Source organism: Acomys russatus, chromosome 15, assembly GCF_903995435.1.
Source record: "Acomys russatus chromosome 15, mAcoRus1.1, whole genome shotgun sequence".
Classification (NCBI taxonomy): Eukaryota; Metazoa; Chordata; class Mammalia; order Rodentia; family Muridae; genus Acomys; species Acomys russatus.
The window spans coordinates 36537789-36561166 of NC_067151.1; the positions used below are offsets into that span (position 1 = coordinate 36537789).

General features: G+C 37.9%; 1 protein-coding gene across 1 annotated transcript; it reads left to right on the plus strand.

The window, feature by feature from the left end:
* Positions 1-13535: 13535 nt before the first annotated feature.
* On the plus strand, positions 13536-17708 carry Sucnr1 (succinate receptor 1). The gene is made up of 2 exons (XM_051156905.1): positions 13536-13598; positions 16741-17708. Exons 1-2 carry the CDS (start codon positions 13536-13538, stop codon positions 17674-17676), a joined length of 999 nt encoding a protein of 332 aa, XP_051012862.1. The 3' UTR covers positions 17677-17708.
* The last annotated feature ends 5670 nt before the right edge of the window (positions 17709-23378 follow it).

Genomic DNA, 23378 nt, shown 5'->3' on the forward strand with positions numbered 1-23378 from the left:
TGCCCCAATATATTATTGCTCATTAAAAATTATCTTTATTGTGAATATTCTCAAGCGTTGCAATTTTGGCCTGTAACATTATATCTCTGGGATTTTAAATCTCAGAGGAAATATGCAAGTCCAAAAGGATACTTTATAATTAAGTCTATGTGATAAACTCTGTCCCAGAATTTGGAAGGCTCTATACTCATGAGATTCCCACATCAAGCTTGACCTCTGGTATATAAGAACTGTCAGTGACCTTTGTGAGTACACATGTAGATATGGCTTTAGAAAAATTAAAACCAGCTAATTTGAAATGCCTTGCTGCATTATAAAAAACCTGAAAATTCTGATGTTTTAAAATTGGATTTAGGCTCCCTACAAAGATGTAGCTAATGGCAGCTCTGGCTTCATGTGGATCCTCTGGAAGGGGAGTAAAGGCTATCTCAGATATGTACTCTGTTGCCAGCTTTTCTATGACTTCCCCATGGTGGGACTGCCCCCTGCCAGGCAACAGGTGAAGAGGACACACTCAGCACTGATAAGACTTGAAGAGCTGGGGTGGATGGGAAGGGGCTCCCTTTTTCTGAGGAAAGGGGAAGGGGGTGGATGAAGAGGGAGAGAGTGTGGGACCCAGAGGTGAGGAGAGATGGGGCTCTGACCAGGATATAAAGTGAATTTTTAAAAACTGAAGGCTACCTAAGATGTTTTTTTGTAAGGACAGAAAGGGGTAGAACGGCATGTGATTCATGCTCTTAGCATCTGTTATTACATGACAAGTTTGAACTTGACTTTGAGAAAAATGAAACCCCTAAAGCATTTATTCCCTATTTTCATAAAAGCATATCTTAAAAAAAAAACGTCCAGAGAATTCTTAAGGACGGGTTTAGTTTTTTCCTTGCAGGTGAAGAATACCAGTTCTTTAAAATAGCACACCATCCCTAACTGATGCATCTGCAACACAGCAAATAGCACACCATCCCTAACTGATGCATCTGCAACACAGCAAATAGCACACCATCCCTAACTGATGCATCTGCAACACAGCAAATAGCACACCATCCCTAACTGATGCATCTGCAACACAGCAAATAGCACACCATCCCTAACTGATGCATCTGCAACACAGCAAATAGCACACCATCCCTAACTGATGCATCTGCAACACAGCTCCTCTACCCAAGCCTCAGAGATCTCTTCGCAAGAGCGGGGCAGGAAGACTGTAAGGGCCTGAAAACCAAAGTTTGCTGTGTGATTGTATCTTCTAGAAATGCCAGATGTGAAACCAATAAAGTGTCACCAAATGACTGCCTAAGCATGAACTGAACAAGTAACAATAGATATGCTAAAGTAAACAGGGGAAAGGTAAGAGAAATGCGGGATGGATACGACTACCTGATCAAGGATATGCAGAATACACACAGAAAAACCACTGTATTTCAAACAGCTGTATACATGAAAGCTATTATTTCAGAAACTAAACGTTTTAAAAAACGAAAACTGATGATGGTGAAAGTCAGAGTGAACAGATTTGGTGTATTGGGCACCTGCTTACCAGAGCTGCCTGCTCATCTGGCAAAATGGAGATGGTTGCCATCAATTAGCGCTGCCCTCAACTACATTGTCTAGATGTTTCAGTATGACTCTACTCATGACAAGTTTGATGGCACAGTCAAAGCTGAGAATAGGAAGCTTGTCATCAACAGGAAGGCCATCACTGTCTTCCAGGAGCAAAATTCTGCTGACATCAAATGGGGTGATGCTGGCACTGAGAATGTTGTGGAGTCTACCAGGGTCTTCATCACTATGGAGAAGGCTGGGGTCCACTTGAAGAGTGGGGACAAAAGCATCATTATCTCTGCCCCATCTGCCGATGCCCCCATGTCTGTGATGGGTGTGAACCACTTCTCAGACTCCCTGGCCAAGGTCATCTGTGACAAGTTTCCCATTATGGAAGGTCTCATCACCACAGTCTATTCTTACACTGCTACCCAGAAGACTGTGGATGACCCCTTTGGAAATCTGTGGCATGATGGCCATGGGCTGCCCAGAACACCATCCCTACATCCACTGGTGCTGCCAAATCAGTGGTCAAAGTCATCCCAGAGCTTAATGATGTTCTCAATAGGAAAAAGTCCTTGAAATTAGGGTTTTTATATATGTGGAAACTTATTTCCTATGAATTGCCTATTATGTGTGAACAAGATTTATCTTTGAGTTAATTATTGATAAGAAGGTGGAGTTTGAGATAGATGATGAAATATTAGCATCTGAGTTGTGAGAATATAAAAGAGAGGTATTTCTAGTCTGTTCCTTTTTTTTTTTCAATCAGGAACATAATCACAATGAAGAATATATACAATATATAGTAAAAACAAATAAAAAAGACCAAGTAATTGAATAGTCAATTAACAAATGAAGTAACTTTTCAAAGTCAGGAGACAACTCATTTTTTACTCAACACCACACTTTGATCACTTTCTGAACATGTGACTTGATTTCAGGCTTCACACAAATGTTTGGATTTCACAAATCTTGATTTCCATCAGTGAAGCAAAAAAATGTTATTTGTGTAGATGAAGGTCCTAATCAAATCTCTTATTATCACTTACCTGTTGAAATATGAATATAAACAGGAAAGAAAAAGGTGGGTTTTCTGTGTTTCTAAGCATTAATACCTGATGAACTAAGAATCGTTCAACTACTACCAAATATAACTTTTATAAATAGTACACTTAATTAAACAAAAAGTAATTATTGGATCTGGACCTTCTGATACAAGCCAATAATTCCAACTGCTTAAGAGGTTGAAATGGCATAATTGTAAATTCAAGGCCAATCCACACAACTTAGTAATACCCTCTTTCAGAAACAAACAAACAAAAAAAAAAGTGAAAAAGTAAGATGAAGAATACAGAAGGACAAAGGCTTTACCTCGTAAATATGAGGCCCTAGATTCAACACTCCCATAGTTCAGAGAGAGGTAGAGGCAGTAACCCTGTGACATAGAGGACCGAGAATAAAGGATTCAAGGCTAGTCTTGGCCCCATACATAGGCAGTAGAGACCAACATGGGCTACATGAGAACCTGCATTAAAAGAGTTAAATATGTTTTTTTAAGACCTTATATAACTATTTTACCTTATCTTTCTGTAGAATCATATTTATCCTTTACACCACAGAATATGACATTTAAAGATGTTTTTATTAATTTACAGATTTATTTACAATGACACAGGTTAACTTCTGGCAACACCCAGCCTACCTCAAAGAATATGATAAGCATCAAAGAAACTCCTTGTGGAAATGGCTTTAAATGTGGCAAACAAGCCACTGGGCAAAATGTCCTTGTTTCTGCTACAGACAGAATTCTATGTAAAAATGGGAAAGCTTGGATTCAGGCAGAGTCAATGGCCTAACTACCAAAACAGGGTAAGCAAGTCCCCAATAGTTCCTGCCTCACAAATATGTCTGTCAGATATATTGGGCCAGAAGGCAGAAGATGATGTTCCAATGTTATAGAGAGTTTTGGATGACTGCTCAGGCAGCAAACTGTTTCTGTCATCTTCTCATTTTGAAAGCTGCCAATCTGCACTCCTTCTATACTAAGGCAATTAATTTTATTCCTTCCCAAGTCTCTGGTGGGGTTGAAGACTAGATAGTTTAGTTTTGCAATTAAGCTTAGTTGTTTAGGAGTTAAGATGTTTTTAGGTCTAGAGAGATGTTTTACATTGATAATGAAGAGATATGACAGATTGATTTACATTCAGAATTTTAGATGCAGCAAGATAGGAAAGATGTTTTCTTCAAGGCTGCCAAATACAAATAGCCAAAACACTACGAATGTAACATTTATATATTTCTTGTTTCATGATTCTTCTTGATGTAGGTAATTTATTGTATTTATGTGTAATAATATAAATATATATTGTATGTAATATGTAATGAAAATTGCAAAAATAATTAAAACAGTTCAATAAAGTGAGTTATAAAATATGAAAATTTGCACTATGAATATAACTTAATTTTTTGAGACAGGGGCTCTCTGAGTGGCCTTGAGCTCAATGCATAGAACAAGATAGCCTTGAACTCATAGAGATCCTCCTGTCTCTACCGCCTAAATGCTAACATGGAAGATGTATGCCACCACGCCAAGCGAGTATAACTCTTTTATTCTTTTTTTCTGTTTCAATGTTAATTTTTTAAATATATTTTATTAATTTATTCATATTACATCTCAATTGTTATTCCATCCCTTGTGTCCTCCTATTCCTCCCTCTCTCGCTCCCATTTTCCCCTTACTCTCCTCCTATGACTGTGACTGAGGGGGACCTCTTCCCCCTGTATATGCTCATAGGATATCAAGTCTCTTCTTGGTAGCCTGCTATCCTTTGTCTGAGTGCCACCAGGCTTCCCCATCCAGGGGACGCGGTCAAATATGGGGCACCAGAGTTCATGTGAAAGTCAGTCCCCACTCTCCACTCAACTGTGGAGAATGTCCTGTCCATCGGCTAGATCTGGGTAGGGGTTCGAAGTTTACTGCACGTATTGTCCTTGGCTGGTGCCATAGTTTGAGCAGGACCCCTGGTCCCAGATCCACCCGTCATAATGTTCTTTGTGTAGGTTTCTAGGACCCTCTGGAATGTAACTCTTAAACAACAAATATTTGTCTGTTTTTTTAAATTTATAGTAGAAATAGATTATTTGGCTCAGACTGAATTATGAATAAACTGTATTACTTGGTACATTTCAGCTAATAGAGCAATAGAGCTAGTAGGTGTCTAGAAGCTGGAAGAGTATCAACGTCGCAGCCCACAGCATCCTCTACTGTATCTCCTGAGCGCCACAAGCATCACTGCTAAAAGAACCATCTTGGAGTTCTTCATATTCTTAGTTTGATTCCAACTTTTGGTGTTGTTATAAATATTTCCACTTAAGGATTTAGGAAGATCTTTTGGTATGAATAATAATTGTCCTCTTCTTTCTTGGCTTGTGATCTAGTGAAAATGAGTGTGACCCTTAGGCCAGCTGCCTTCCCACACAGACTATTTTTATAAAGAAAGAATGTATCTTGTAAGCATGCCCAGAGGCCTTGCTAATTGGGCCTTCCTATAAACACTTCAGTATTTTATCTTTTACTCTTGTTTATGTAAAATGTTCTATTTTTTTTTTTGCATGGAAACTCTAATTATTAAATTTGGTAAACAATAAATCTTGTAAACAATTGTAACTCTCTAACTTTAATATTATTCTAAATTCATTTTATTAGAGAAAATAACATAAAATTGCCATACTTACACAAAAATTATTCACTAGTGCTAATTTACATTTTGACCTAGCAGTCTTTTCCTTTTCTTTGAGAAGCAGAATAAAACCAAGTTGGGTTGAAGAGAAAAGAGAGACCCAAAGTTCTGGCTCAGTCCTTCATCAGCTGTGTGATGTGGGCAATGCACATAAGTTTTGTTGGGCCTTAGCTTCTTCAGCTGAAAATTAGGGCATTGATAGTTTCCTCTGTACCACATTCTTGTGAATACTAAGGAATTGGTACATAGAATAAGTGCCCTAAATATCACACTAGACATTGGGAATCACTTGTTGGTTTGAAATGGTATTTTGTTTCTCTTCCCTCTGTCTGTTTTTCTCCTAAATTTCCTACTGACTGAATCTGATTTTCCATGAACTTCTCTTGCATGTCCTGCTTATTGGACTTTCAAATATTATTTTCCTTTGTACTGTGAACACTAGAAGCTTTATGAAATAGAGTCACTGCCCATTCTTAGCACAGAAATCCGCTTAGGCAAGTTTGCTTCACAGATCACACAGCTAGTGAAATGCAAATTCAATATAGGGAGTTATTGATCTTTTTACCTTGCTTGTTTTTGGAAGGCTATTACAGTTAGTGTTCCTGTGCCCAAACCAACAGCATTAAGTCAAAGTTATCATGCAGAAGAAAACGTGATTTATTGAAATTTTTCTGTAATAATTAATCTTTAGCAAGCAAGTATCCTATACAGTAGTAGTCAACAGGGCTGAGCTAACTCCCAGTCTGCAGAATAATATACATACTTATATGTAATATACATACTTGTATAATATACATACTTTTATAATATACATATTTATAAATATATGTGTTTCTTGGGATTGTCATACATGTCTACAGCTTACAGATTTAAAAAAAATGGAAAAAATGAATCTGTGGCTAGCTTCAATATATGGCATTGTTTTTATAAAGAAATGAAGCAAAATGTAAAAGCTTTGCCCACTGAAATATTATATGCTGAACAGAAGTCATTTCCTGAGAGATGTGTGCTGTCCTACGTGAAAATGACAACATAATTTGCAGACCCAGTAGAAGAGAAATATTTGGCCCCATGTTATAAAATTAATAAAAATTTATAATAAGAATGTGACCACAGCAGGGCGTGGTGGCACATGCCTTTAATCCCAGAACTCAGGAGGCAGAGGCAGGCTGATCACTGAGAGTTCAAGGCCAGCCTGGTCTCCAAAGCAAGTCTAGGACAGCCAAGGCTACACAGAGAAACCCTGTCTCAAAAAACCAAAAAAAAAAAAAAAAAAGAATATGACCACACTATGTTGAATCAAGAGTGCAGAGTCTATATGCTGGGTCTGTGAGGTGGCCCAGCACTGTGACAGTGACACTTGCATGGCTAGACAGGTTCTTGGTAACATGTGCTTTGTAACCCTGAATAAGGTGGCATGGCTTGGAGAGAACAGCAGTACCCAGTCTCTTATGTCTGCCTGGTGTCAGTGGAGGGATCCCAAGGCAATGGGGCACTGGGCAGGAAACCCAAGCTATCAGGTTGCCGTCCTGTGAGAAAAGAGAAGTACAGACCACATTTTTGATCGTCAGGAAGTAGAGCAAAGAAACAGTAAGTTCTGGGGAACTCCAGGTACCCACAAAGAGGGATTCACCTTGCCACCTCACAGTGGTGGCCAAAACATATTTAAAAAAAAAAAAAACAACAACAACTCTCCCGAGCCCTTTTAACTTGGAGGAATCCATGTATAAAATGTCTGGTGCCCCATATTTGACCACATCCCCTGCATAAGGAGGCCTGGTGGCACTCAGAGGAAGGATAGCAGGCTACCAAGAAGAGACTTGATACCCTATGAGCGTATGCAGGGGAGGAGGTCCCCCTTATTCACAGTCATATGGGAGGGGAGTAAGGTGAAAATGGGAGGGAGGGAGGAATGGGAGGATACAAGGGATGGGATAACAACTGAGATGTAATACAAATAAATTAATAAACTATATTTTTTAAAATGTCTGAAATGAACTGGCCTGACTGTCTACTCTGTGGGGTTTTTTGTTTGTTTGTTTTTTCGTTTTGTTTTTTCTGAAAACTGTACTAGAAAAAAGAAAGAAAGAAAAAGGAATCTCTAGCCTCTTTCCCCTGCAAGTAGAAAATGCCTGTGATTGTTTCTCAGCCCTTACCATCCACATCCTCAGTGTGGTCCCTATGCTTCAGGCCAAGGAAACCGGGTGTTTGCTTGAGTATAAAATTGACGCAGCCCTGAGAAAGGGCCAGATGTCTTTCCTGTCTGAAATGGTTGCTCTGCCCTTCAGGGTGCTCTTCAGAGGACTGACTGCTATCTCTTACAATCCTCATTTAAGCTAGTGCCTCTCTGCTTAATCCCTAGCCATCTGACATCATTCTGGTTTTTTTTTTTTTTTTTTTTTAATGTCTCCAGAATTTAGTCTCAGAAAATAAAATGGGTACTATCTAAAGTTCTAACAGCCTTTCAGCAACACACTGAGACAGCTCATGTTCAGACTGGATTCGCTTTATAGTTCCATCAGGATTTCTACAAAGTAGTTCAGTTATTGTTTGCTTAATATAGAAGTCACCGAAAAATGTAGAAAGACAAGGAAAAAGTGGATTCAACTATATATCAAAACAGAAAATGTTTGTTATTCCTTATTATCTAAGTGTGTGCATACACACGGGGAAAAAAGAATGCTTTTTTTGCTATTTTGGTATAGCAAATAATAATTTCATTTCTCAAAAGCCATTGTTAAAAGTATTTTCTGTAAAATGAGTCATCTGTTGCGTGTCTTCACTCTTCAAGAGTTCCTCTGCACGACGTGGAGATTTATCTGAATAAATTACCCATGCCTTTTGAATTATTAATCTTGGCTGCATGATATGCAAATCAGACTGCACTGGCCACGTCTAGCAAGCCAGCACTGGGTCAGAAGCTGTCTCCTGCTCCTGGCGCAGTTTCTGTCGAGAGAGAGGCTGTCAGCAGAATGGTAAGGGACTCTTCAGCTTGTGCCTCCCAGACACACAAAAGGCTAGGCTGCGCTGAGGGCTTCCTTGGAAAGTGTCCTGTGAGCTAAGTGATGCCCAGGGCACTGTCCTAAAGTAGATGTGAGGCAGCAAAAGGATGGTCGTAGCTGACCTTCAACTCTACTTCCTATGGCTTTAAGTGGAGTGATTTAGTTGCCAAAAACTTAATTTATTTATTTGCTTTAAAAGGCCTACTATATAGGATAATACCTCAGAAAAAAATAATTTGAATGATTTGAATAAATAAAATTATTTACAGAAAGGGACAATAACTAGTATCATGAAAAACAACTTACCATGTAAATTTAAGAAAAATATAGTAAGGTAAACGTTAAATCATTCTAAAATTCAAATTTTCATTTATGTTTAGCAAAACTAGATGATTTAAGAATAAGATTTACTAAAGAAACTGATAAATTACAGAAGCTATTGCTATTTTGCTTACCAGAACCTTCCAAACTGTATATGCTGTTCTCTACCATATTAATGAAAACTGTAACTTGAAACATACTATAATTTTTAATGTTTTGGTGTAATTTGTGGAATATATAAAAGTGAAGTAATTAAAGAGTACCAAAAGCTTATAGTTTACACATAAAAATACATTTTCATTTAAATTGCTAAATAAAGAAAGTAACTTGTTGAAATATTGTTACTATGTAACTTTCCAGTGGCAGTTAACATTTTAATTTCTGCTAGGTTCTGTAATGGTCAAGTATATAGGAAAAGAGTTTTTATTAGATTACAGGGGATTTCTATTAATGTGAACTTTTAAAATTTGTGGTAAAGAATGTACATTATTTTTTACATTTAGGAAAACTTATTTTATAATGAATTTTCCATCTTTTCAAATTAAAAATGAGTACTAAAATTTTTCTCAAGTGTGTTCAGATTGCATGTGACTTATTAATTCTAATGGACTTTGTGGGCTAGGAACTAATGATTTAAACTTCAGTTATCAATGTGTTGTTTGTTTGTTTGGTTTTTTAAGAAAATGCTCAGTTAATTGTTCACTCCAATAAGTTACAACATGTTTGTCAGCACGCCCATTGCATATGAACAGGATTGCTCCTGGAAAGTTCAGGAGAGGCTAGTAATATTTCATAGGAAATGTCCCCTTGAATTGGGAGTTTTGCTTACAGGAACACACCTTACTTCCATAATTTGTATAATTATGTCATAACAAAAAGACACTCGTGTATACATATCCTTAAATGATGTGTCCTTGTGAGGTTGAATCAGCCTATAATATTTGATAACCTATCTCTACAACATCACAACCTGGTAGTTTATGATTGTGAAAAGGAATGAAAATTGAAACAAATGTATTAAAGGAATAAATTATAAAATATCATGAAAATCAGAATCTCATTTTAACAAACACAATTTCAGTAATATTAAAGTATAAAAATTATAGGACAAATTGGCTTAAACATTTTCCCTGATTTTTGTTATTTGTATTCACAGTTTATTATACAATTAATATGTATTTTATCTACACACTTTTAAAATCATTTCTTGTACTTTTGAGATTATATTATAATTACATTATTTCCCCTTTCTTTTAGTCCCTCTAAGCCCTCCTATTTAACTCCTTGCTATCTTTCAAATCCATTGCCTTTTTTTGCATTAATTGTTGTTACATGTATATATGAACATATATTAATATATATATATACATATATATGTATACAGACAGATATATATATATATATACCCAAATAAAACCCTCTCAGTTGTTATAACATTATTTACAAGACAACTTCCACACCTAAGGCTCAAGGAACATTGTGGAAGAGAGGTCAGTAAGATAGATTGTAAGATTAAGGAATTTCCTATGAAACTGTCTCCTAGTAATGTCAGAAGCTGCATCCATAAAATGTCACCAACACTATTGCCAAAAATGAGCTGAGTAAGGACAATAACAACAGACTTGCTAAAATAGATAGGCAAAGGCCCATGGGGTTTCGACCCTAAACAAAGAACAGTAGGCAAGTAAGGAGTGCTGAGAGTGAGAGAAATAGTCTTTCCCGGGGAAGAGCTCCTCTACTATTTTATCCAATATCACACAATCAATCCTGAAATATATACAGTTTTAAAGTGTTTTATTGTAGTAATGGGTGTCTGTTTGTTTGTTTTTAAAGCAAGAGTCACTGTATAAGAACCAAGACCAATGTGGGGTTTAATGAAAAGAATTAATGAATTAAGTTAGCCATTCATTTTCCTTAATCTGGCCCTGGTATTCTTTGTTTTTTACTAAGCCACCAGTCTCAGACTCTCTGGACCACTGGAAAACAGAATTCGTCATCACTTCCACCTGGGCCCTGACTTGCTGATTGGTAGCCACTGCAGCCTGGCTTCCAGGTGCACACGGCTTCCTGGATACATTTTCCACTCCATTTTGTGATCCACACAAATTACATAAAGCCCTGGCACTTCCTCAGCTTAAGTGGTTTCTGATGTTGTCAGAGAAAGAGGAAGAGGAAATTCAGAATGAAACAAATGAGTTTATCTCAAGACAACTTTCTATTGTCTTCATTTTCATTTAATTTGTGTACCAACGCTTCAGTGTTTCCCAAATGACATCAAGATCACAAACTGCGTCTTGAAGGACTCCAGAACTAAAGCCTAGACAAAGAGGCTAAATTACATAATAGCTGGCAAGTGGAGAAAGGGGGGAAAGATTGCAGTGTTCTAAAGTCAAGGAGGAAAGGCTTCCAGGCTCATTTAAAGCTACAGCAGATCCAGCCGAACAGTGAGAAAAGTCCACTGTCTAATGAGCCAGGCATGTCAACTTGTAAAAGTCCAAGCTCCTCCTTTTTTAAACTTTTTTTTTAATTTCACAATTAATTATTATATTTACATCATTTTCTCCTTTGCCTTTCTTCCTTCCAACTTCTCTGGTGTTCTTCCATTCCTCCAATTCTTCTATAATTTTTAGCTTCAGGCATGAACACACAGAGAAAGAGAGAGACACAAAATTAAATACATACATACATACATACATACATATGTACATACAGAGATAGATGTGCATGTGTCTGAATATGTAACCCACCATTAAGTCCATTTAGTGTTGCTTGTGCATACACATGGTTAGAAGTGATAACTTAGGATTTGATAACCTATCAGGGGCATTGTCCCTAAAGAAAACTAATTTTCCCCTCTTTTGACAGCCTCTAACTCTTCATCTAGAGGGGGGCCATTCTGAAATGTCTCCCATTCACACTGGCACCTCAACAGGTGTTGTGATTATGTGGGTATGGTTTAGGCAGCCATTTTGTTGAGATTTTATGGTTGCAACTTCGGTGCCCTATCTACAGACACTCTGATCACAGTAGGCACCTCTTTCTCTTCTTCTTAACTCATTCTGCTTCCATTTCACAGTGTTCTCCGGACATTAGCTTAGAGGATGTAGAAGTACTAACGGGGATGGGCATCCCATATTCACTTATTCCCTATGTTTGACCAGATGTGGATCTATGTTAATGTTTTCATCTAGGAAAAATGAAAATAAAGGAACTTCTTCGATGAGGAACGAAAACTGTACTTATCTGGCTGGACTGATGCACTAGGCCCATTTTTTAAAAATTTCTGGGAATTTAAAAGTTTTGTGTTATTAATTATGTGTATCCTTTGGCTTATTTTTAAAAGTTAAATAAGCACAGACAGACAGACAGACAGAACAGACAGATAAGCAAAGGAAAAATGATACAATAAAAGTCATCTGGATTCATACTGCTAAGGCTAGAACCATTAATACTTTGGTATATATCTTTTTGAATGTTTATATGTTTAGTGATTTCATATTTAACTCCAATAAAATGTTTTAAATCCTTAAACCAATTCTAGAAATTACACATTAAAGTTTGATTTATGCAAACGTATTTATAACAACAGGTCTTACTACCACAGAGACTGATTTAATAAATTCTATGATGCACAGGGTAAGATTTTATGGTAAAATAGATTAGTAGATCTCGTTTTGTGGATTTACTATTTCTTTAGCCTTGCACAAAAACCTTATGAAATTACCTTATAAACAGCCAGGTGTCCAACACTCTCTAATCAGCAGACAACACTAGACCACATACTGTCTGTAAGCCACTGTGAAGATGTAGAAGATAACACTGAACAAAACACATTTGTAAAAATTGGTAAGACTAAATTTAATGCATGAGGAAAGCATACACTGAGGACACAGAGATTATTTAAATTTGGGAGACAGTAGACCAACTTGGAGAAACCATCTTTGAACTGGGAGCTGAAAGAAATATAGATAGTACACAAAATATGTGGTGAAGGCTAGCATTCATAAGCAGTAAAGCAGAAGTGAAGAGATGCCGATGGGGCTAGCGTGATGTGACTGGTCTTTGCAGTCAGAGGACAGGAGAGATGATGAGGTAGAGCAAAGCAGGGAGGCTGGAGTGGGGTGTGGATGCTGGCGGGTGGGGGTGGGGCATTGAACAATTGAACTTTAGCCCTCAGGAGGATTTTAACATAGGGTAGCAACATGAGTTGATTTTGAGCTGTAGATATTTCAAGATTGTCTATTTGTGGAAAAAGTGAAATGAGCAAATACACAAAAAGAACACAGAACGCATGAAGACACAGCAGTAGCATATGATGATGCATATAACTGTTCTCTTCTGCAGACATTTGTAAATATACATAGTGAGCAATGGTGACAGATTTGAGAAACGCACAGAAATTAACACCAGCAAGGCTTGATAGTTTGGTTTTGATGGAGGTTAAATTGTAGCTGGCTGTAAGGATTTCTAAGGTAAGTGTGGGGATAAATGGTGCTTCTAGATTTGCGAACAAGTTAGGATATTTTAAGTGAGAGATGCCTGTAAGAAACCAATCCACAGTAATAATGGAATTTATAAGACAGATCTGGCATGGGTTACAAATGTGGGAGTTGTTTGTAGAAAAATAGTCATTAAACTTTGAACACAGATTGGATCACCCAGAATGAATACACAGAGGGGACATCAGAATTGAACCAGAAAAGTATAATCTCACTCTTGAGCCATAAAAGATTCAGAGAGCAGAGACCAGAGGAAAAGAAAGCCAGGATTTTGCCTTGGCACAAAAGGCAAATGTAGAGTGTATTGCTAACAATTTTTCTGTAGGCTACTAAATCAACTGGTGAAAACTAAGCCCTGAATTGTGGGGTATGGTGGATGTTAGAAGATTTTAGAGCCCCAAAACAGATTAGGGTGGGGCAGAGAAAAAATGGGTCCAGATGTCAAAGCACATAGTGAGACATTTCTCCAGAAACCACGCCTGAAGAGGAAGGCAACTTGGGATGCCAGCAGAAGTATTTAAATCTGGGACTAAATTTTAAGATTGATAGACAAGTATGTTTAAATGTTGGTAGATGAGATACAAGTGGATACAGAAATGAAAACTATAACAATGGGGATATGACTTCAGCAAGTCCTCTGTCTAAAGAAGTCAGAAAAAAGATGGACCTGAGATTGGGTGGCTCTGGAATGAGCCAATGAAACATCTCCATCTTGCTGAGCTAAGAGGCAAAGTCTGATTATTTGGGGTGAGTAGGATGGAGTATCCACAAAGAAGACTGAAAAGAGAAAGAAATATGAAGTTGAGAAATGTAATATATTCTACTATTCTCCACAACAGAATTGACGGTGAAAACATAAGGCTCAGTTCTCCAGATGTGCTTGTGGGAGCTGACTCAGACAGTCAAGTGTTTAACATGTAGCTTGAAGGCCTATGGTGGATGCCCTGTGTCCAAGTTAAAAAGAAGGGTGGGCCTAAGAAATCCCAAGGCTGGAGAGGCAGAGACATGAGGATTCTTGGTGCTTTCTGAACAATTATTGTAGCCAATGAGTGAGCTCCCAGTTGAGAAAGCCTGCCTCAAAGAATCAAGCAGAGAGTGAGGAAATCTGCTGACCTCCAGCCACCTCACACACACATGTGTGAACACAAATGCACTTATACACATACACATGCACGCACATCTCAGAAATGTAACAATAAAATACTGAAGGCATCTACATGTTTATGCTGTGTTTTCATAAATAAAACACTGTCTAAATACCAGCAATCAATTTCAATAAAACCTGAATATACATGACATTTATTTTCTACATACCATTCTCATAGAAATCTCTTCTAAATGCTTCACATGAAAATAGGTCAGGGTATTTTTACTTATAGTGAAATAATTATTTGACTGTCACTAATACTATGAACCTTTTCTCATGAGGAAATTTTTAGAATATTTTTGTTTTCAATCTTGTTTTCTCTATTAGAACTAATTAAAAATCTAATATTTTAAAAAAAATTCAAGCAATTTTCAGGTTGCTCCAGTCCTTGAAATATTCTGTCTAACCACAATGTAGCCTTATTGCCAGAGAATGCTATCAATTATCACAGCACTTAGAGTCTAGATTGGTATTCAGAGGGTCTTACTACAGTTTTTTCTGACTTGGTGTGATGGATACTTTTAAAGGTCAATGTGACTTGACCCAGAATCACCTGGGAGTAGAGTATCAATGAGAGACTGTCTACATTAAGCCGGTCTGTGGGCGTATTTGTGGGAGACTGTCTTAATTAAGTGATGTTGGAAATCCGGCCTCTGGTGGTCGGTGTTTCCTAGGCACATTCCTGAGTTGTGAAAATCAAGCTGAATACAAGCAAGCAAGTGAGCACGAATACACTCATTTCCCCCTGCTCTTGCCTGTAGACGTGATGTGGAGAGCTATCTCAAGCTCCCACTATTGTGTCTTTAATGACCTGATGAACTACAACCTGGGCCTGTGAACTACGGAAAACTCTCCCTAAGTTACTTTTCATCAGGGCATTTTCACAGCAGTAGAAATGAAACTAGATCAGTGCGGTATATGACATCCATGAGGGCTAAGTATTATGACCTCACAAGTCTTATGGTGGGACTGGTTTTATGGAATTGCAGAACGTCTGTGCAAGTTGGCCTCACGAATCAGACAGTGCCCTTGTAAAAGGAAGTGAAGGTAGCTGCCATGTCCTTATGTTGTTGCTGAGAGAAGACCATAAGTCCTCACCAAACACAGAATCTGTGAGCACTTTGGTCTTGGACATCCCTAACTGTAAGGAACAAAAATTGTTTTATTATTTCCTACATACCCACTATAGGGTATATTGCTATAGCATCTACAATGGAGTAAAACAGCAAGATACTGAAGTCTCTACACTTCGGTCAAATCCTTTGTCAATGATTCTACTACTTGCCCCTACTTCCTACTTTTATTAGTATTTAAATGAATCATGCCCTTAGAAAATGATGAACACAGTATCTGGCTACACTCGTAGCTTTCAATATGTGGTGATGATCATAATTACTAGAAAGGGTTTCAGCATCTTGTTCTAAGCTTTAAGACATTATTTTTAAAGTGGAGTTATATGCTGCACATTTAATATAATAAAAAAAATTCATTGACTATATATAACCAAATAAAAGGTATTCAAAAAGATAGCTGCACTCAACAACCCTACTCCCTTTCCTAGAACAGCATTCAAGAGAGTGTAACTCAGCAGAACTTGTAGGGATCTACAGCTGGCCTCGAAGATACAAAGGTGAATTAGAGTCTTGCCATTGCTTACTTTACACGTTCTCTTGCCTGCTTGCTCTGTATGAAGCCCTCTTTTTGTCTCCACACTGAGCTCTGGGCATGTTATTCCTGTGTCTGAAAACAACTGTTGTTCAGGTAGAGATATGATTCTCTCCTTATTTCCTAGACAGCTAGCCACACATACACCATCCCCAAACAATCTTGCATCCCTTTATTTATTTGTTTATTTGTTTAGTGTGTGTGTTGTGTATATGAACATTGTTTATATGAGCAGCTGCAGGTATGGAGTTCAAAGAACAAAATTTTAGTTCACTTCTAAGATTTTGATTATTACTCACTGTTATTCACATAGATGTGCTATAGCATCCTGTATATTTTTTTTTTCCTGATTCTTCTCAGGAAACCATTCATGAGCTCACATTAGTCACACTGCTTTAATCTTGCTGTCACAACAGAGTGACAAGTAAATATTCAATGATGTCTTGCTGAAATACTATATTACCCGCATATGTAATGTGTGTTTGCATAAAATGTAATAATATATATGAAACATGTACATTTTTGGGACTCATACACACATATACATATATATATATACACATATACATATATATGTATACGTCCCTGGCTTGTCTGAAACTCTCTATGTAGACCACCTTGTACTGGAACACACAGAGATCTGCTTGCCTCTGCTTCCCCAGCCCTGGTATTAAAGGCATGCACTACCATACATGACTAATATGTGCATTCTTTACCAACTCTCCACAGGCAACTTTTAGGTTTTCAGTGACTGTTCTACCATTTGTCCTTATTCACAATGTAATAGTTGATCTTGTATTTCCTTTCTGCTTTGGGCACAGGATAAATCACCTTGTGGAAATTTGACAAACATACAGGATAACTTGAAAAAGTACTATCTTACCACATTTTATGGAATCGAGTTCATTTTTGGAATGTTTGGGAATGTCACAGTGGTGTTTGGCTACCTGTTCTGCCTGAAGAACTGGAACAGTAGCAACATCTATCTCTTTAACCTTTCCATCTCCGACCTTGCTTTCCTGTGCACCCTTCCCATGCTGATAAGTTCGTACGCGACGCAGAAATGGCCCTATGGAAATGTTCTCTGCATAAGCAACCGATACGTGCTTCACGCTAACCTCTACACCAGCATCCTCTTCCTCACTTTCATCAGCATCGATCGGTACCTGCTCATGAAGTTCCCTTTCCGAAAACACATTCTGCAAAAGAAGGAGTTCGCCATTTTAATCTCTTTGGCTGTCTGGGTCTTTGTGACCTTAGAAATTCTACCTATGCTCATTTTCATAAAAACTGACACAGAAGAGGATACCATCTGTGCCGACTACGCAAGTTCTGGAGAGGCTAGCAAAAGTCTCATTTACAGTCTATTCCTGACTTTGCTAGGCTTCCTCATTCCTCTCTCTGTGATGTGCTGCTTCTACTACAAGATGGTAGTCTTCCTAAAGAGGAGGAGCAGGCAGCAGGGGACTGCCCTGCCACTGGACAAGCCTCTGCTCCTGGTGGTCCTGGCGGTGGCGATCTTCTCTGTACTCTTCACACCCTATCACGTCATGCGCAATGTGAGGATTGCCTCACGCATCGGCAACTGGTCACACGGATGTGCAATTGAATCCTTGTACATCCTGACCAGGCCTCTGGCCTTTCTGAACAGTGCCATTAACCCAATCTTCTACTTCCTCATGGGAGACCACTTCAGAGAGATGCTGAGTAGTAAGTTCAGACACTACTTCAAGTCCCTAACGTCCTTCAGGACGTGAGCTGCTAGATGCAGGTCTTTACTCAGGCAATAGGGGGCGCTTGGCAAACACTGCTGGGCAACTGAGTTTTCACCAAGTAGACCACTATCTCCAGGCTTTAGGGGCCCTGCCCCACGCCATGCCCCAGTGCTTGAGTACAAGCTGGGTCTTGATACCCAGCTATTCTGTTTAAATAGCTTCACATGAGGCAGAAGAGCAACTATGTGTCCTCATTTCAAGTTGTACCCAGAGAATGGGAGGAAACATGAGAAAGCATTGAAATCTTTTTCTAAGAATTGAACTAAAGTGAACTAATGCTGTCAATGTTTGGACATGTAATATCCAAAACCTTGGAAATTTTAAGACCTCTACTATCAGTGTAAAAGAAATAAAAGCTAGTGAGTTCATTGTGATGCATGCATTTCATCTTTGGCCAGGTTGAAAAACATCTTTCTGAAATATAATCTTTCATGTTTATTCTTGCAACATTAAAATGTTATGTGAAAAATGAATAGAACTCAATGTATACCATTAACTGTTATTCTTAAAAGTAATGTTCTTGAAAAAAATTAAGTAGCAGCAATGTCTAAATAAAGAAATATGATTATGCTGTACTGATCATGAATTGTTATGGATCAGCCCCTTTCCATTAAATGAGGTATAGCAAATAGAATCTTCATTTAATTTAGTAGGATTAGTAGGATAGTCAATATTAAGCAAAGGAAATGGTATATTCTAATTTGACTGTCAGGAAGTTTGGCTGTAATTAAATTCCACAATAATTTTACTCAACAATTATATATATATATATATATATATATATATATATATATATATATGATATATATATCAACAGTGGGTTCCAGATAGTCCAGAACCTGAAATGTGTTAGAAACTAATAACAAAATAAAGCACACTCAAATGAGTTCACCATTTCTATGCTGCTTGTGCTGCCTGGAAATTTGTCATCCTAATCTGATGCACAGTTCATGAAAATATAGTAACAGTCCCCTCCATTTCCATCTCCTCCAAACAGTGAGCTTTAAAACACATTATTGGGGCTGGAGATTAACAGTTAAGAGTACCTGATGCTCTTACAGTGGTTTAGGTCCAACTCTCACCTCATACTGAGTAGCTCCCTGTAACTCCATAAACTCCCTGTCACTCCGGAACCAGGGAATCAGATGCCCCAGTCTGGACTCCTTCAGCACCTGGGCGCACATGGTGCACATACAAACAAGCAGGCAAACACATATAAAATAAATCAATCTTTAAAATAATTCTAATACCATAAACTAACAAACAACTGTCAAGGGACTATTAATTCCATGTTCTTTGTGTAGTTTTCCTGAAGATGGCCCTGCCCCTCTTGCTAAAAGACTAAGAATTATCTTGAAAAGATCAGAAATGTCGGGTCCTTTTATGTCTAAGTATTTTGTCTCTACTTAGGTTCATTCTCCCCTTTGCTTGTGCCCTCACTTTTGAAACATGTCAGATTTTGCACACACTTTTTTGATTAAAAAAATAATATATATATATATAATAAATTTTACTCAGTAAACCATTAGCAGAATCATTTCCCCCAGAAGAAAATAAGCTTTACAAGGTAATGTAACTCTATATTGCATACAAGCTTGAATTCCCAGTAACAGTTATGAAAAAAAAAAAAAAACTCGTGGTCATACTTTATCTTGCCCATCTTTCATTTCTAGATTATGTGTCTAGCAAGTTGTCTGCATTTTCCCTTATGGAAGTTTGTAAATAAGTTTCTGCAATTACTTTCAGTAAAAACAAACAGCTGTTTTTACCCCCCCCCCACCCGACTTAAAAGAATGTGTGTTTAGCTTGCATGAGGTCATGAAGCTTGCATGAGGTCATGAATTAGACACACACACATATACACACACACATGCACACACAGACAAAGATACACACATGTACACACATGTGCATGCACACACACATATGCACACATACAGACACGCACGTGTGCACACACACACATACACACACATAGACACACTCACGCATACACACTCACGCACACACCCACTACTGCAGACAAGCATCTTGCCTCCTGGTAACTTCCCATTTCCTCAGCACAGGCCTACTCAGAAAAAGTAATTTTGCTCTCCTAAATTACTTTTCCTTATTATTGATATCAAACCTACTTATCTACCCTAATCATCTCACCGAGGGATTTTTTTTCAAGAAATAGGAGGTATTATTTTCTGAAATCCGTAGATATCTCAAATTCCTTTGTTTCTCAGATTCTTGTTCTTTTATGAGAAACATTTAAAATATTACCCTACTCATTGTCATAGGAAGATAAGAAAACCAGCTGAGACAGGAGTACAGACAAAACACAGGAAGGAGGAGTCCAGCTTAAGTCCAATCATGTACACTCACACTGGGAAGGAGTGCAGCATGTTCCCTTTTCAGCCTGTCTCCTGTCAAACAGCGTCATCAGGAGATATATTCATTCAGTCACTCAGTGAGGAGTCTGAGCTGTTTAAGTACTGTTAAGTACATGAACAACCAGGAAACATGTGTACAGGCATAAAAGCAAATGAGTTTTTCTTCAGACCTTCTTTCTGTCCTGTGACAGTCTTCCCTTTGTCCTATTCCAATGTAGAGATCTGGGAGCAATCGATGCTGGGGTTTCCCGGTTGCAATGGCTCGGACTAGACTCACAGGTGCAAAGTAGTATAGACACCTTGCTTTGCCCTTAGGGTCAAGTCCACTTTCTAATCCGTGTTTATTAGTAACAAGCCAGGTGTTCTATTCTTTTTGTTTATTGTAGATTTCTATTAGAAACGTCTTTTTCAGAGCCTTAAAGGGATAGAAAGATTATTGGTCAGAATTCAAGCACCAAATTCCCTGCTAAATACGTAACCCAAATGATGGCAGTGTACTCAGGCAGAATTTTTAAAGTGTGCCGGGGTCTGTCATTTTGTATATTTTAACTTGACAAACCCTCATGAAAGTCAGTGGGGTAATACCTACAGCAACCCAATTGTCGAGTTTAGTGGCTGCTCGGGGTCATATGGCTGAACTTCAGAGATGATGACCTGATAAATAGTCACTCTACCATAATGGCAAGGAGAGAACCATATCCATGTGTCAATTTTAGATTATATGTGATGGTGTTGACTTTGGAGATTATCATATAATTAACCTCCATGAAATCTGCTGCCATGGTTTTAAGGAAGAAGACTCACCAGACCATGTGAGGATGGGTCAAGCATAGGGCCTTATCACAGTCAGTTCATTTGCACAGGCAGGATATGAATTTTTTTTAATAGTTTTGAACTTTGTCATAGAGGATAGAGGCCAGGAATGACATTTTTCTCAAGATCCAATAAGCTTGTGAATATGTACTCCATCTAAATGGAAGCCTTTTCCCCTAAATAATTACCAACTGGGTAAAGCTTAGGTCTTTAGAAATGCAGCCCTACTGTGTGGCTCATAAGGCTCTGTTCTATAGGGGTTTCCAGCAAAATCCACAAGTCACAGCCATATTCTTCCCTACACTAATAATACAAATAATTAGAAGACTTGTTTTTTGTTTCCTTTCTATTGACAGTAACTCTATGTTTAATTTACAAAATTTGCTGGGCTATTAAATCTAGCTAGGAAAAAAAAATAGTGGTTTTACTTGGTTTCTAAATTTGGTAAATTATTTCACATCACCTTTCATGTCACATTCGCCACCCTACATGGGCCAATAAGTAAAGCATATTGCTACAGTGATGCATTTGCAGCATCCTCATGGAGAAATAAGGCAAGGGATATTCTGTGCATAGCTTCTAGCTTGGTTACAGAATGCCTGTCACATTCCTCTCCCCAATGTGCTCTTGATGAAACAGCCTTAAGAGATTTCATAAAGATGTTGTCAGAAACAGGGTCAGAGTTAAGTTTGAATCTTAGATCTGTTTGACTCCAAAGTACTCTGTAATCCTGTTCTAGCATTTTATTTGAATACGAACTGTCCGTGACATTTTTATTTTAAAAACTCACGGTCATAGCTGAATACGAAAGGACTGATTTAAGGAGAGGTTTTTTTGTTTGTTTGTTTGTTTGTTTTTTTCCAGTTGTTTTGTTCCTGAAAAATATAGATTTTTTTCATTTAAGGTTTAATTTTTGAGATTAGAGTTTGAAGCTAATGCAGAATGTTAATATTGTAAGTTTCCATAGAAATTTGCATTGAAGCTAAATGTACAAAGGTATGTGTATAAAAGCCTTCACTCCGGTTCACTGTGGCCAGCTGTGAAATGATGGTTAGAGCGGGGAAGGATGAGGGAACTGGTCCTTAGGCTTGATAAGCCATCGCTGAAGCTGTGGCTGCCTCCCACATGCTGTGCAAGCTTCCTGTGGTGTTCAAGTGATGTGACAACCTGGATGATAAACATTTTGTCAGAGAGTTGTGTAAGTTGTGTAAGGCCAACAGATACTTACGGAATTATTGCTACACTTACCACTTACTGTGTCCACTATTGGGGAAAGTAGAATGTGGTTTGCATGTAGAAAAATTTCTCTGAAGAGTAAACAGAATGTCATCACTGTCAAAACACAGTCACGCAGGCAAATTCAGTTGTATTTCATTCCAGGGAAACAGTCTTACACAGAGAATGCAGGCAGTGCAGAGGAAAGACATAATGATAGTCACGTGGACTGTTCTTCTGGCCTGAGAACATCTGAATTATTTGAAGAAAGATAAATATAGCCTGAATCCACAGGAGTTATTTATTTCAGATAGTGCAAAGCACTGAAATGCAAGCAGAATAACTTTGTAAACTGCCAGCACACATAATACCAAACCTTCAAGTAGTGAAGGCAAAAACTAATATTTTCCCACACTTAACCTAAAAATATCAGTTTATTTTGAAACACAGATAATGTATATAACACCCACTGTTAATGGTGGTGGTGCCTGTGAGACCCTGAGGTGCAAAATGAAATGGATGATGTGTCCAGAGGTTAGGGAATTAGTCAGAACTCTTGGATTCAGTAATTCCAAGTGAATGCATACAGATGGATCTGAAGCAAAGAAAAAACAAAGCATATGTAAGAGACCAAGTGAGGCACATGTTTTCACATGCTTTTGTGGCCTTGTATTAACACTTGGGCAGAGTTTTCGAGTTTCTGAGAAGGCACAACAAAAAAATGAGGAAACTCATTGGCATTTTTTTAGCTCTCTCGTGTTCACCAACTAGTGGAGCTGACAGTCTCCCTGTATTCGTCACATTGTCATTTTGTTCCTGTGTCACACTTGTTCAATAAGGTCTCTAAACTGGGGATTGATAAGATAAAATAAACTCCTGATATGGATTCTAAATTCATTCAAAGAAAGCATAAGAGTCATGTCTTTATAGATGGGTAGAATGTTATAACAACTTGCCAGTCCTGTAATGGACCTACGTTTTAATAAATATCTTTTGAGATACCTAGTGTGTGCCAAATATTCTGTAGTGTATTTGTCTACAAATAACCAACACTTTCTTGTGACTATCTCAGGGTGTTACACACATAAACAGACATGCATACTGAAGTCTAAATGGAGGAAAAATACCAAGGTGAGTACAATCACATAGAAAAGGAGACGTAATTTTGGCTCACTGTGAATTTGGTGATAATGAAAATGCTACTAGGATCTGTCACGGCCAGAGTGGAGCTGGGGTATACAGTCTGTGCTAGAAAAAGATGGAACAAATATGATAAAG